Raw genomic sequence first — 15,608 nt, 5'->3', positions numbered from 1 at the left:
CTACAGTCACCTCCTTCACTACAATTAGCTCATCGTTTGCCTGGCTTCCAGAGCAGCAGCCCCCCATCTGTTATGCTCTGGTTCTGTGACAGCAGTTTTGGGTTTGGGTGTTTATGGAGCTTGGTAACAGGTTCTCATTTGACTCCTCGTGCAGTTAGATGGAGTGTGTGCAGGTACAGACACATGTGCCACACATATGCCCCTGTATGCAAATACATTCACACGCATGTCCGCACATTCTGACAAGCGCGGTTTCTCTTATTATACTACTGCTCAAACCCACCCACAACAAACCTCACACAGTCCCCATCACACACGTACTCGCAAACATGTGTGTCTGCCCACCTGCCCACCCAGCACTCCCACACCTCACACATAAACAGCCTGGCATCTGTCACAGGGGGGGGGTCACATATACATACACACACGCAAACACAAGCACGCCCAAACGCACAAACACAGTCCTGTTGTCTGCAGCCAGCGTACCCTTTTGACCCTTTGACAGGTACACGGAGGATCTCAAAGTGAGAGGAGAAGCCTCAGAGCAGGTCTACAAGTCAGAGATGTGCCCTCTCCATAGGTAGCTGTCCAACTCCTCATGGGCTCCAGGGGACGGCAGTGCCTCTCCCAGGAAGCCATAACTCTCCTCTCAGGAAGTGAGGTGTGTCTGTAGTGTTATCTACATCTGTCTGGGAGAGAAGCAGGAGGACAAGAGGTCAGACAAGAATGGGACCACTTATATCATGTTTTATGTATGACGTGTGGCATGTGTTTGAATATTTACATGTGTCTGAAGGTGATGCAAATAGACACGGAAAAAGAGGGAGGAAGTTCAGAGAACTGTGCTTCCTTTGTCAACAACCACACTCTATAAACAGTTAAGCATGATGAAATTCCAGAGCTGAACCAGCAACACCCAGAGTGCATATCATCTATTGATCAGTGCCACCTGCATATATTATGGTTTTTTAAAATCAGTCATCAAGTCCGTATTGAGTATTCAATTAACTATAGTATGAAAACGGATTCCTTTCTCAGTCAGGCTTGATACACAGATTTTCAGAAATATTTTCACATTTTTTGCACTGGGTCATTTAAGTTTTTTTTCCATCTTATCATATCCTTTAACAATCGCTGTGACCTTCAAATGTGAACATTGATTTTAACACTCAACACTCCTTCTTTCCTATTCCTGATGGTTTCTCGAATTCCCTCTGGTCCTAGGTATGTTGAACGACCCCTGAAATAACACGTTTGAAGAATATAAATGATCAGACCCCACAAAGTCAAGTTAAAAGCTTTGGGGGTGATCCATGTGAACTCTTAGAACACTCCCAGGCATATAATTAAAAGGTAGTTTCTAATTTCTATGAGAGTAAATTAGCACTTCAGCTTCATTGTTAAATCATGGCTGGTGGCACGTAGCCTGAGTAGATGGATTGAATGGATCAGAGAGGGTTGGACAGTCACTGGATAATTTTGACAATGGGGTTTGGGGGTATCATCCATCACTCAAGAGCTTACATGAAAGTTTTGACAGGTAGAGGTCATGGCAATGTGGCAGGAGCCAACAGAGATGGATGCCTTTAATTTGGGTAATGAAGAGTTAACCATCTTGGGAGAGCAAGAAGAGCGTTAAATGGGAGAGCCATCCACCATTAGAAGAAAGTCTTATTTAATTCCTCCAATCCTAATGAAAGACATCGAAACACAATCCTTGATTGACAATGAGGCCCCAGCTGTAATTCCCTGCAGACAGTTCACTTAAGTTCCCTCCCTTGTTAATCTCAAATATAATGAATTGCAAAACTAAGGTTAAATGTGGCAGCGTGAATTCATTATCACTAATACATTAGACCATAAGATGATTTACAGTGCGGTCTCTCTCTTATTTTCATTAACGGTGAATGGCTTTGATTTAGCTGAGATTCTGCTGGCCTGTTCATCCTCACCATCAATCTCACTAGCTTGGTCATTGTCCTCCTTTATATCTGACCTCTTCACTTGAGAATGGAGCAAAGAATGAAAATATGTAGGAGCAGACAACCTGGAGAAAAAATTATTATTCTGCTTTTTAGTGTGAGTACAAGACCCCTCTTTATCGCTTCCTCGGCAATTATATTCATCCTGAGCTGTCATTCAAGTTCATCCTTGACCCTGGACTTATTGTTGCAGGCTTAATGGTGGTGCTTTCGCCAAGATAACAGTTAATGCGCCACTGTCTACTAGCAAAGGCCCGCAAAGACTATCTCCCACTAAAACACCAGGGACCCTATCTGCATACTGAGCCGATAGTTATATGGACATTCAAAATGCATGTACATGTCCCCCTATCATTCATTAACCAAAAGAAAAGTATCTGAAATGCATGTTTCTTTCCAAGGTATAATTCTAAAATGTCAACTACAGAGTCTATTGAACATGGCATAACATTGTGGGCACTCTGTAGCTTGGGCAACATTCCCTGTCTATCCATATTAATGCTTGGAGGAATGTCATACATAAATCAGCCGATTAATGTTATACACCCGCAGGCAACATGGGGTATGCCCAATTTGCCTCATTGAAAGCTGCATATATGCATTGACTTCCGTTATCACCATTTGCTTTCTGACATTTAAAAATCAGTGTATGTACACTGGCACACATGCATATGAGTTTCATGCTACCGTGTGCTCAAATCCATGTAACTGTTGTGCATAAATGTGACAAATTTTAACAGTGCACTAAGTAGAAGCTTCGGCAGCTACAGTGAGTGACAGGAAGGTTATGGGCTCCTAATGACTGGGTTTTAAAGCTATAGCTACTGCTAATTGGGGTGACGTGTCCATCCCGTGTCCCCCAAAGACATGCCTAGCTACCAGGGATTAGCCATGATTAAGGTACTGGTCTTCCTAGTGCTTTAAGACCTTTCACAGTATTTATCCGCAATGGTCAGATTACTCCAGTGATGGACAGATAGAGATCACAGGGTTGAGATATATCTAGACAGTTAGTTTGAAGCCTATTATAGCCACCTTTGATAGTGTGGCTTTGAAAGTTACATATATCACCAGACGTGATATGAGATGCTGCACTATATCCTGCAGACAGAAAGCAAATGTTTTATTTATGCAATAAGCTTGTTATATAAAAGTAGTTCAAAAATAATGCCTCAGGATATTTCACATTTCTTGTTAAAAGAAAAATGGAGGCAGCTCTTACACAAAACAAAATTACAGAGTGTAAATCATTATGTTCTGTTGGCAAACAATTTAGTCTAGCATCACACTAAGTATGTTACAGTGGTTCTCCGCAATTAACAAGACACTAATTATGTGTAGCTACCTCCACAGGTTCGTCGGAAACTCAGTGTTTTACGAGCTGGCCTTTTCTTCTTCAAATACCTTCATGGTAAATCTGCAATATTACTTGATATTGATATGAAAGCCAAATCACAATTCTTTGCGGCAATAGTTGCCCCGATCTTAATGGGAATAAAAGCTCCTTAAGTGAAAAATGAGAAACAAGTTTTCACCTGAAAGTCACCCACCAGAATTCACATCACTGATACACCATAAAGAGTCATACAATGAACCACATAAAAGAATAAACATGACGCATGAATATTTATGAATATTTGTTGAATGCAGATTTTTATTGCGACTTCACCAAGAAAACTCCAGGCACCAACTGCGAGCCTCTTAGGTCATTATACTACTTAAAACTGCTACGTAGTAGCTAAATGCATTTTCAAGAAAAATACATTCACATTTCAACTATTTCTGTTAGTCAGGGTTTGAAATGATCAAAAGTGCTAAGCCTTATTCTCTTTTCCTTGTTAGCCTATAACTTTTTTTTCCAGAGGAGCCGCTCATGTGTTTTCATTTGTGAAGAAGGCTGTGAATTTAAAGGGAGCAGGAACTCTACCTTGTTAAAATGAATTGTCATGTATGCTTGACAGACACTTATAATGAGATTAGCGTAGGGACGTATCAAAGAGGAAATGTTGGAAATAAGAGAAGAGGTAATCCGCTCACACATTTATGACTAAATTCATTCTTTCCATGGTTTCCCGAAACTTTGCTTTCCTGGTCATTATCTGAATTGTCTTACAGCTCTTATCATGTAATCCTGAGCTCCTCTACTGACAGTGGAACTCAGTTTATAAAGACCCCCTGAGACTAGAATAATAAAGGGGAGGTTTTTGTTGACGATATCAGATTTATATTAAATTTTATATGCAGGTATAAAGCCTGCTTCATTTTTGAAAGTGGTAAAATTACTTCCACACATTAACATAATCAGTAAAGAAAATCATACACATATATTAACATAATCAGTGTCTAACCAAGGTGTTATATGCAATCAAGGGTTAGAGGCTGTGACTATTGATGTATAGAACAATATCTAAAACTTGACTTGTGTTTTTGAATATTTTTACCATAATCAAGAACGTCCAAAAGCCAGATCTTTAACTTGTTAAAGATGACTAAGAACATTCTGATGAAAAAAACAAGCTTTGCCAAACCTGAGTTGGTGTGCTACTGCGATTTGACACACTCATTACCAAACCTTCAATTGATTTCTAGATAGTTGTTAAACACTATCCCATGCACACAGCTTAGCCTTTCCATATCCCTAAGTCTCCTCCAATGACCTTTACTGTTAAGATAGAGATAGCTCTCAGTGCATACAGAGGGATGTGGAGGATTTGCAAAAGAGGACATTTATGAAAATCTTCCTTGAAGCCTGTCTAAGAAATCCTTAAGAGACATGAAGGAAAGGGCAGTGAGTCAGTGTATGGAGAGGACATACTGAGGCTCTGATATGAATGGAATGTTGGGGAAAATACCAGTCTATATGTGCATATGTAATGCCAAGTAAAAAGGAAGTCACAGGACTCCATTGAAGTTTTCTCTTTTTCTGTGGCACCTCTCTCCAGACATACACTCAGAACATAAACATATTTGAGGAAAACTTTACTTGTGACTCAGCCAGCGTATAAAGGTTGATATTGAAATGACCTTCTCTGCAGAGTTCAAATCTACATACAAAAGACACTACATTCTCTAATTCCAGTTCTCATTTTCATGTCAAAATGAATGAATAAATGTGATGAATGAGGGTGGAAAATAAGCGAAAGTCTATTCCATCTGATTTGAGATTGGTGTGCAACATCACCAGAGTTGGCCCCAGAACTGGAAAAAAAGTATGTTTTCGCTCTGGCCCACATGATTATGATTATGTTTACAAAGTATCACAGTGTTTACTTGGGGTGTTTTATCGTCATGCAGGAATGACAGTCCTTTACATCTTTTTTTCTTTTTAGACTTCCTGTTTTTGACTGAATAAAGCTGCTGAGGGTGCAACTATTTTCGCTTCAGTTTTAGGTAGTTATTTGTCACTAGATGGGGTTTGAGGGATTGATTTTCTCCCTCCCACTACATTGATGAAACCCCTGCTGGGGGTTCCTCTGGGAATTCATCTTGTGCTGATAACTTTGAGCTATCTTATCTGCTCACTGTTCAAACACGAGTGAATGCTCAGATTTGCTTCAGGTGTTTGTCTCTCTGTGGGTCCATTTCTTCTTGTTTTTGTTTTCAAGGTTAAAGCCTGATTGATGCGGCTGATTTTCGCAATGCTGTTTTTGTCCGGCCATGTTGAAGCTTTTGACAGGAATCGCTTTCATTCATTTGTTGAGAAAGTAATACACAAGGGATGGCTGACAAATAAGCCACAGTATTCTTGAATTAGTTCGTATAACAAACACCGTTTGTATTAGGTTTGGTTTCTATAGATCTAATAAAATTAAAGGATGAAAACTGGTTTGGGGAAATTGCCTTTGGAAATGCATTTCTGTGGTTGTTCAGACCCATAAAAACTTACCAGATTGTAACGGCAATAAATTAAATATGAGCATGCCCAAAGCTCAGTGTGTGACTGTTACACTACAACTGTCATTGTGCAATCATTATTTTAGTATAAGACACTTTACAGTAATCAATTAACCTTAAACATCAAAATAAGGAATGTGTGGTATCCATCAAGAGAAAAATAAAACTAATAGTCCCTGACTTTAAGTCTGGCTATCCTACCTACTAATTATAAAACCTTAAGGACCTAACACAATGCTGCCTGAGATATGTCCACGGGGCATGGATTCTCAATTTGTTATGCTGCTTTGAACTGTCACTATTCAACTGGTGGTGCAAAGATCATAAACCAGTAAAACTTCAGAGCACAGGATGCGACTGAGGGTGACTAAGCACAGCGGAGGCCCCTCACCAGTCTCTACACAGACTGGCTTGTAGTCAACACTATCTTATCTCGTGAGGGGGCAAGTCTGGGCTGGCCAGCAGGGAAGCAGAGCAGCAGGGCTTCAGTGGGAAAAGTCCCACACTTCTTAGAAATCAACTGCTCGGGGAAAACATGATCAACAGATCTACTTCTCCAAGATTGACGGTGCATTGGCATTATGTTTGACTGCAGCAACTAAATTACATTGGAGAACTCTTCTACAACCAAAGACCAACTGTAAACTCCTCATTTTGTATTTTCTTATGGTAATGATGTGTAGTTTTCATCTAGCTTGTATCAACATGGTTTTAATAACTATGTTGGATTGTCATGCATTATGTTTCATAATTGTACAAATGAAACTTGCCCTTGCTATTTCTATAGTTTCCACCAGTATGGGAGAGAGCAAGACCTGACCTGCAGCCATACAATCCATCAGCATTAGTCCTACACAGTCTCCAGACTAAACACACTCTCATTACAGTGACTGTGAGCGCCTGGAGGGCTCTTCTTCCACACAAGTTTATTAACACAGGGCACAATGTACAATACAAAACTAGGTACTCTGGACTCTTACAGTAAACACCGCTTCAATGCTGCTGGTATATAATTAAAGGATTTAGATGGCCGGAGCTTATGGGGAATGACATGGCAATATGATTACTGTAGAACATACTGTACTGTGTAAGCCAGAGTTTCTCCAGGATGATGTCACCTCCTTCAGGCTATAGTGGATTCCCGTTATTTTGTGGGGCATCGTCTGTAGAAGAGTCTGTGAAGAGAGAGAGAGAGAAAGAGGAAAAGACAGGAACTGAGACAGGAAACTCTTCACGCTTTCTTACAAAATTCACACAGTTGTCACCTGTACAGACACTGGTAAAATGTAGCCAGCTAATAAAAATCTAATTCACATGTCTCACATTCCCGAGTGCAATAATTGCCTTAGTCGCAAAGTATTAAGTTTCAAATTTACTTCTGTCCTACACCCACACTGATCCCCGTGGCTCACATTGGCTACAGTCAAAGTTTATAGTCTCCCTCAGGGTTCTATGCATGCTAGAGTGGTTGGATGAGTATTTACTGTTAAGGTTGTTGAATTTGGTTATAACATTATTGGTATATGCAGTATGCAATTTCGCTTATTCTCTGGTAATCTCTGTCTGCAAAATAACTGTACTACAGTATATACACATATACTGTAAAAGTGGTGGATTATAAAATATAGTATTTACCTCTAGAACGTAGTGGAAAAGAAATATTAAGGAGCATAAACCGGAAATATTAAGGTAAAGTACAGGTACCTCAACTCTGTACTACGGTACAGTTCTTGAGTAAATTTACTACTTGGTTACTTTCCACCACTGTGTATCATAAGAAATACAGTAATGTTATTTACTTAGAAATCAGTTTAGATTTCCTCTCTTTCTTGCAGCGGTTAATGTGCAACAATACAGAACTTGTGAGCTATTTTTGAATTTGGCGCTACAAAATCCAGTGCACTAGATGTATGGACTGAATTCAGAATAATGTTTGCTTCTTTTAAATAAGTACATAGGGTTGTACAAGTGTACACACAGCGCCAGCAGCTATGGCCTCTGATTGAATTTGTGTGTCCCTGTGACAAACATTCCAGCACAGTGCTCAAGCATCAGCTGTTTACACTCGCGACAAGATACTCCAGTCTCAAGTATCTGCTAAGCATCAGACCTTGAGAGACAGAGACCACATCAAGGAGGTCAACAAAGAACCTGACACCCTGGAGATACATTTACATTGAGTCGAGAATGTAAAGCAACAACAAGGCATAAAATGACCTCAGAGGCACCAAACACTTTTGGTAAAACAACAATCTCCAGACTGCTGTGACATCCTCCTTATTGTCAAAGCTCTTCTTATCTTGAAAGAGAGGCAGAAAGCATGATCTTTGAGGAATGAAACCATAGCGACAGGCGGCCAGCGAAACGAATTCTGTTGCCGCTGCCATTGCTTGTTTTAGTATCATCTCAAAAGTTAAGACAACAAAATGGGTTGCAGTTATCTGGCAACGAACGGACAAACCATACATCTTCAGATATATAAACTGAAATTAGGTTTCACCTCCAGCCACAGCCTGGATAGAAGTCTGCATGGAAAGACACATGGGTGGATTTAGCTTATATCACTTGCAAAGTGATGGAACTTGTTAAATGAGTTTTATGCATAGTGCCAGATTACCATTAAGTGACTCCACTGTATGGGCTAGAAAAACACAAATTCACTGCGTAGCAATATACAATGTAACCTGAGTACACAGTATACTGAAGAATGTGTCTGTCAAGTGAAGAGGTAATTTGCGTTTTTATGTGCGACCCAAACAACCCCCCTTTCCTCACCGCCAACCCCCCCCCTCCTTTGCCCATTGTCAAGCCATCAGATAGTGGCTTCCAGAAGTCCACACCTGTCTCAGGGCTATGCAGAGGAGATGGATCCATGCATTTTGAACATCAGATAGCCTCTGGCCAGGGTAAGTATTGATCTAACGCTTCACTGGCCCTTTGTGAGAGCAGCAGCTGCTTTGGGGGGCTTTTAGATAAGCAATGCAAAGGGAATTGTTTCTCCTGAAACCCTCTTTCAATGTTTGTACATGAAAACCATCACTTAATTCAACACTCCATCGCTCTGGAATAAAATGTCCTGTCCCTTGACATGAAAAGCAGCAAATAAGCATTAAAACATCTGCCCTTGGGGTATTGGAAAGCGCATGGTATTAGAAATCACACAGTGATAATGCAGCTCCCTGGATTTTCACAGTTTAATCATATGTAATCTCTAGAGTGAAAATTAAATGAAAACACAACATGTTCCAGTATCCCACAACTCTCTCTCTCTCTCTCTCTCTCTCCTCTTCACTCTGATCACCAGTCACTGAATGAGGTAGTCGAGGTGGGGTGGGAGGAGGGGGAAGCGGTTGGTATATTACTGGTGCATCTGTGTGAGGCAGGCGTGGCGTTGAGACCCTCACTAAGATGAGTCATAGGCTGTATGGGCTGCCACCAGCACCTCATTCACAGCCAATAATGAGCCATGCTAATGAGCAGGACAGCCACCCTGCATGCTCATCATTAAGCAGACTTGTGATTCATGTCCAGCATGAAACCATCATATAAAGAGATAAGGCTGGCTGGAGCGGGCTAGGGCGAGATATGAATAGACAAGCGCCAAATTGCAGAAAAGGTTCAAGCACTATACTGCAGGTAACACTATCACTGTGGTTGATATGACAGTTCAATATTTTTAAATTTTTTTTGTGGAGGGATAAGAACCTTTTAGGCAAATCAGGACAAAATAATACCAAGTAATTGAGATTATTTTTTACCCAAGCAGAAAATCAGACTTTCATGTGCAACCAAGGACAATTTTCTAGAATTCCACACAGATATGCAGTAAGTATGTGCCTGCAAATTGTACCGATATATGATACCCTGCTATCAGCTCATTTGAAATAATCTCTTCAGCCCACGTCTGCACTGATCAGAAGATCAAATACCGCTCAAATGAATCTATTAGAAAAAAACACGCCGACAGTAGCCTAAAACATGCATGTGCATGCGCCAACCTCCTGAGACTCCTGCTCCAACACATATATCTGATAAGGCTTAATCAGCATAGGGTGGTCATGATAAAGCATTTCAGCCCTATCTCTGTATGAGAGAGAGACACAGACAGAGGGCTGCCTCTCTTCTCCAAGGATGGAAAGGCAAGAGCCCCTCTATCTCTCAGCGTTTCTCTCCCTCAAACTGCCTCAGTCTCCTTACCCTTGTCTTCTTCCCCCTGTGTGCCTCTTTTTGTCTCTCTTTCTCCCTGCTATCCTCTCTCTGCCTTTCTAGCAGCCTCTCTCGGTATCAGTAGAGACACATCTTAAGCCCCAGCTGGGGAAAATACGGTGGCTGGCTGGGCGTGTGTGTGTGTGTGTGTGTGTGTGTGTGAGGGGGGGGGGGTTTCAAAAGGGTAAGTGATTGCCCTCTAGGGGACGAAGCAGAGAAAAAAAAAAAAGCAGGACGCCTTATCGCCCCAGCCTCCAATAGCACTGCTGGCTACCACCCAGAGCCGGCGGGGAGGAGGGCGGAGGGGCTGCAGGAGACGCCAGCTAGATGCTACACTGCCTCTTGACACAGCAAACTCAGCAGGGAGCCTTCCATCCATGCCCGGCTGTATGGGCTCAATTCAAGGCTGCACGGCCAAATGTTGCCATCTGAATGAGAGTTGCTGCTTTTGCCTGCATGCTTTATACTGTACTACATGAGCATTAATCCAAATGGATAAGAAAATCAAAACATGTGTTTGTACTTGATGATTCTGGGTATTATGTGAAAATGTTTTTTTTTATATATATAGAAATGATATAACATAAATTACTTGTATGTATTTGTGAATGTTTCCTCAAAATTCTTATCAATTAGGGTGTATGGGATTCTGCAGACGTGTTGTGGGAGCTCACACACTATAAACAACATCTATAAAGCAGAATGTACTACTGACCTATTTCCTTCGTTCAAATGCGGACATGGAAACAGGAAAGCTGCCACGCCACAAGAAAGAAAAAAAAAAAAGTGATAGCATGACACTCGGCCACTCAGAGACAAGTGTGAAATGCATGAGGTTACACTGCAGTTAATGATAACATCGAGCCTTCCTCTAAAGCCATTACAGCTGCTAAAATGTGTCCTTCTACAGCAGGCAGGAAGTCGGGCAGGCGGGCGCAGCGACGCATCCAGGCGTCTGCAACAGTGTCCAAGCGCCACCTTCAGTATCCAACCTAAGGTGTGTGTGTGTGGGGGGGCAAATAACAACACAGCCTAGCCCCCATCTCTTCCTCCAGACACATCTGCAAAAAGAGTAGATGTCTGCCTGGAGAATAACCTCTTCTGTTACGTGTTTTCCTTCTTCACTCTGAAAATAAGGGAAACGGGATTTAGTCTTATGTGCGCGTTGGTGTGTGATGTTCATCCCAGGCGCGCATAGTGCTAACTGTGTGTTTAATATGCCTGTCTCGCCCGGCGTGTTGCCCCAGACACTGTGTACCACAAATCCCCACCTCCACTCCAATGAGAGCACGGGAGGGAGGAATAAAAGGGTTAAGGGGAGTCTTGGATGGAGTCTGCAGGGCGGAGTGGAAGGGACGTGATTGGATGGCTGCGCGTGACGCAGGGGACATGAAAAAGCTGATAACTAGTTAAGAAGGCAGTTTGTAACTCTGGAAAAAGAGTGCAGAGCCTGAGACACACGCATAACGCAGAGGACGTGGACGAACCGGGCGCAGACACACAGAGAGCCGAGCGGTCTTGGCAGTGTGGGGCTGTTAGACACTGCAGCGTCCGGACGCAGAGTGACTTGAAACAGAGGACAATGGTGCAGCATACAGACCACAGCGAGACGGACGGGAGCATGTCCAGGGAGGCTACCGATTCGGAGGAGAGTGAATTTATGGCATGCAGCCCCGTAGCGATAAACCCGGACTGGTGCAAGACAGCCACCGGTCACATCAAGAGACCCATGAACGCATTTATGGTCTGGTCCAAAATCGAGAGGAGAAAGATCATGGAGCAGTCGCCGGACATGCACAACGCCGAGATTTCCAAGCGCCTCGGGAAGAGGTGGAAGATGCTCAAGGACAGCGAAAAGATCCCGTTTATCAGAGAGGCCGAGAGGCTGCGGCTAAAACACATGGCCGACTACCCCGACTACAAGTACAGACCCAAGAAAAAACCAAAGCTCGACAGTTCAAAATCATCAGCACCGTCTCCGGAGAAGTGCGGTAAAATTGCAAAGACTCCCAGCAAGAAGTGTTCAAAGATAAAGACTAAGAGCGGCTCGAAGTCCTCTCACGCCTACGGGGAGGACTGCGTGTTCCCCAGCTTAAAAGTTACAAAGACTGTGAAAAGTGAGCTCACCGACGAGGACGAAGACGACGACTACGAAGAGGACTACCGGATGGGGATTAAGCCGGGGGACGAGGAGCGCCTGAGGCCGTACAATGTAGCCAAAGTTCCCGCGAGCCCAACTTTGAGCTCCTCGGCCGAGTCCGAGGGGGCGAGCATGTACGAAGAAGTGCGGAACAACAACAGACTCTTTTACAACATCAAAAACATTACGAAGCAGAGCACATTGCACGCTGCTTCCGTCTCACCAGCATCCTCCAGGTCGGTCTCCACATCCTCCTCCTCCTCCAGCAGCAGCAGCAGCAGCTCCTCCTCCGGCGAGGACGCGGACGATTTGCTGTTTGACTTTAGTTTGAATTTCGCCCCCAGCGCCCCAGGCTCGGAGCTGGGCAACCCCAATTCAGGAAACCTCTCCCTGTCTCTTGTGGATAAGGACCTGGACTCTTTCAGCGAGGGCAGCCTGGGCTCTCACTTTGAATTCCCTGACTATTGCACGCCAGAACTGAGTGAGATGATTGCCGGGGACTGGCTGGAGGCGAACTTTTCCGACCTGGTCTTCACATACTGAATTGAGAAAAGAAAAGAAAAAAAAAGTTCCTCCAGTAATAACAGAGAAGGGAGAAATGAAATTATATATGTGTCCTGGTCAAGTTGTCCCTAGCCCTGCCTCCTGTGGGTTTTTCTAAAGGGTCCTGGAGGGAGGTGGAGGACCAGGAGGCGAGGTGAGGTTTGAGGAATGAGATGCTTATGAAGCTGGTAGCAAAAAAAAAGCAAAGTCTGCAGACGTTTTTTTTCTGGCAGCATGACAGGGTTTTATGGATTTTTTCCCCCCGTAGGTCTGCATTTACTGTTCAGCTTAAACGGACCGCAAAGGGAAAAACACGTGAACTTCTATGCATCTTATCCTCTTAAAACAAAAACAAAAAAACTGCAGGGAGCTGAAAACGGACTGTGGACTGACTCAAAGCAAATCTGTGAACTGACAATTGTTCAGGATGTTACTTTACAACGGTTTATGTAATTTCTAAATGCCGCAAATGTTTGTTTGTTTTTTTGTAACTGATTCCGTTTACCTCCTGGTTTGGAAAATTAAGCAGCCTAAACCTCTGCAGAATACAGGTGTGGAGGAAACATTTTGATACATAACAGACCTCATCTTTTTAAAAGAAAAGTAAGATATTTTCAGGCATATTTTTGTACAGTTAAAAGGGAATGTTCTTACTGTGCTTTCAGTGAGTTTCAGGCACTTCTTCCCTTTATCATTTGTTTTTAGCATGCAAGGGAGTCCTGGTTTTAAGGATTAAGTTAAATTAAAACTTGCATCAAAAATGCCTTGTGATTTTAAACTAGGTTTTGTACAGTTGTAGAGCAGATTTGTTGAGTATTTGTAGACGATACAATGGCATCATGGGGAACACATACCTCAGAGCTGGAACTAGTTTCGAGATTGTATATGTACTGTAATATAGTAAAGTTAGGAGTTTATGTATATCATACTCGTGATATGTGGATGGGTCCCAATCGCAGGTGTGAAACTGGATTTTGGTATTTTTTATGGCACATACTGTTTTTCCCCCTCTCATTTTTTGTGCAATATATACTCTTAAGATACAGACCATCAACAATTGTAGCAAGTGATGGAAAAACAGACTTGTGCACTGTCAACATCATTTCATGTTATGATGCTGAAGCCTGTCCAGGCAGAAAAATAAACAAATCAGCTGGAACTGATACAAAACAATTTAATATGGCCTCATGGTGTGTTGCATACTATAGATACTGATAACTATCACAATTTGAATGTTATTTGACACATAAGATTGGGCAATGGGCATATCTGACACCAAACAGTTTGAATCTGACAGAAAATTAGGGAAAAAAAGAGTTCTGCAAAAGGGCATAGTCTGATAGAGTGGTGGTCTGGCATTAGTTTAACAAGCAAGCAAAAAAGAACATTCCATAGTCCTGTTTCATGAAATGAAACTTTATTTTAAAACTGAAGACTGCCTTCTTTTTTTAAAGCATTAACCATAAACCTGTATTTTTTATTTCTTGCACTTAAAAAAGCAGATATTGTTTATTTTTATGTGGGTCTTACATATGAAGTCTGTTTGATAAAAGGTTTTGGAATATGACCTAATTATATGCCAAGACATTTTGTTGGAAGTTCTAGGCAGTAGTTACTTCACATTCCAAGTGTGAATCTGTCTTTGACTCATCTTTTAATAAATAAGTACCTACCACCATCGACTGTCCTTTCAGTTTGTGAATATATGTACACAAATGTGTTATTTGTTGCGTTTGAAAAGGATGTGATGACAGAATGATGCCTATTTTGTATGTAGGCGGATACTCTGAAATGGATGGGCTCAAACTAACATGTGAATTCACATTTAATAAAAACGAAAAAAGGAAAACTTGTAAACTGCAGTGTTGAGGTGCTTTCCTGTTTCAAATGTGCTGTTTTTGTTGAACTCTCTTCCCCCAACACCCCTCTTAAAACGGACACTGCAGCTTTAAGAAATTGAATCGCCCGCTTCCATGGGCAGCGCGATGTGATTGGTGGGCTCGGTGGTCCCCTTGGCGACGGAGCTGGAAACAGGAGCCGCTCCTCTCAGTGTGTGGGTGCTCTCTGTCTGTCTGGCTTCCATTCAGAAAAGTAGCACTCTGTCCACTACAGAACGGCCCGAGAGCTGTGCGAACAGAGGTCTGAAAAAACGTCTAAATGTGACATATGCCCACTCAGGGAGAAACAATGCCACTTACTCCAGGCAGATACTTTTTAATCTCTTGAAAATATGGGGGGTGACTTTTACAGAAACATAATTCACATGTGAAAGTAAACTTAAAAGGGCAAAAGTCCACTGATCCTTCATAATCACTAGTCACTAGTAAACGCGTATATGGGGATCAGGGCTAGTAGGTCAGTGTGAATAGTAAAGATGGCTTAAACCAATTATTCCAGTGGTTGTCACTTGCAGTCCTTGACTGACACAGCTCCTCTTTCCCCGTAATGCGCGATTTTTTCGCCTGGGATTTGGGCTAAATAAAAGTTAATAGGTGGCAGCTCAGAAAACCAGCAGGTATGTGGGTGACGAGGACTGAACTCATCTAAACGCAATCATTGATAGGAGTGGATAAAATCAGAAGATATATTGCTTACATACACTAATGTAATTGTGACACTACCTGATTGCGCGTCACCAGAGCTGACTGTGTTATGGCTCAGACTGATACGAGAGCTACAGTCAGCCGTATATGATGTCATATAAATTTCATTAGTGTGACAAAACATATATAATATGTTAAAACATTAATTAAAGTGATTACATCTTCACAGTGCTGGAGAGTGTCCCGTATGCCTCCAGAGGACCACAGATGCAGAGCCGGGGCTTTTGTCTCCTCTGAGGT

At 42.3% G+C, this 15,608-nt stretch overlaps 1 protein-coding gene and 1 long non-coding RNA gene across 2 annotated transcripts; one reads left to right on the top strand and one right to left on the bottom strand.

The window, feature by feature from the left end:
• Positions 1 to 458: 458 nt before the first annotated feature.
• LOC120795870 lies at positions 459 to 10,973 on the bottom strand. Its single transcript, XR_005708284.1, has 3 exons — positions 10,798 to 10,973; positions 6,956 to 7,051; positions 459 to 689 (listed from the first exon to the last, which is right to left on the bottom strand). It is a non-coding gene; the product is annotated as an uncharacterized LOC120795870 (long non-coding RNA).
• A 475-nt stretch (positions 10,974 to 11,448) lies between these two features.
• On the top strand, positions 11,449 to 14,593 carry sox11a (SRY-box transcription factor 11a). Its single transcript, XM_040138103.1, has one exon. It carries the CDS (start codon positions 11,665 to 11,667, stop codon positions 12,763 to 12,765), a length of 1,101 nt encoding a protein of 366 aa, XP_039994037.1. The 5' UTR covers positions 11,449 to 11,664; the 3' UTR covers positions 12,766 to 14,593.
• Positions 14,594 to 15,608: the final 1,015 nt, after the last annotated feature.

The sequence above is a fragment of the Xiphias gladius genome, chromosome 10 (assembly GCF_016859285.1).
Source record: "Xiphias gladius isolate SHS-SW01 ecotype Sanya breed wild chromosome 10, ASM1685928v1, whole genome shotgun sequence".
Classification (NCBI taxonomy): Eukaryota; Metazoa; Chordata; class Actinopteri; order Istiophoriformes; family Xiphiidae; genus Xiphias; species Xiphias gladius.
The sequence above is the reverse complement of the archived record's forward strand: the minus strand, read 5'-3'. Positions and strand labels throughout refer to the sequence as shown.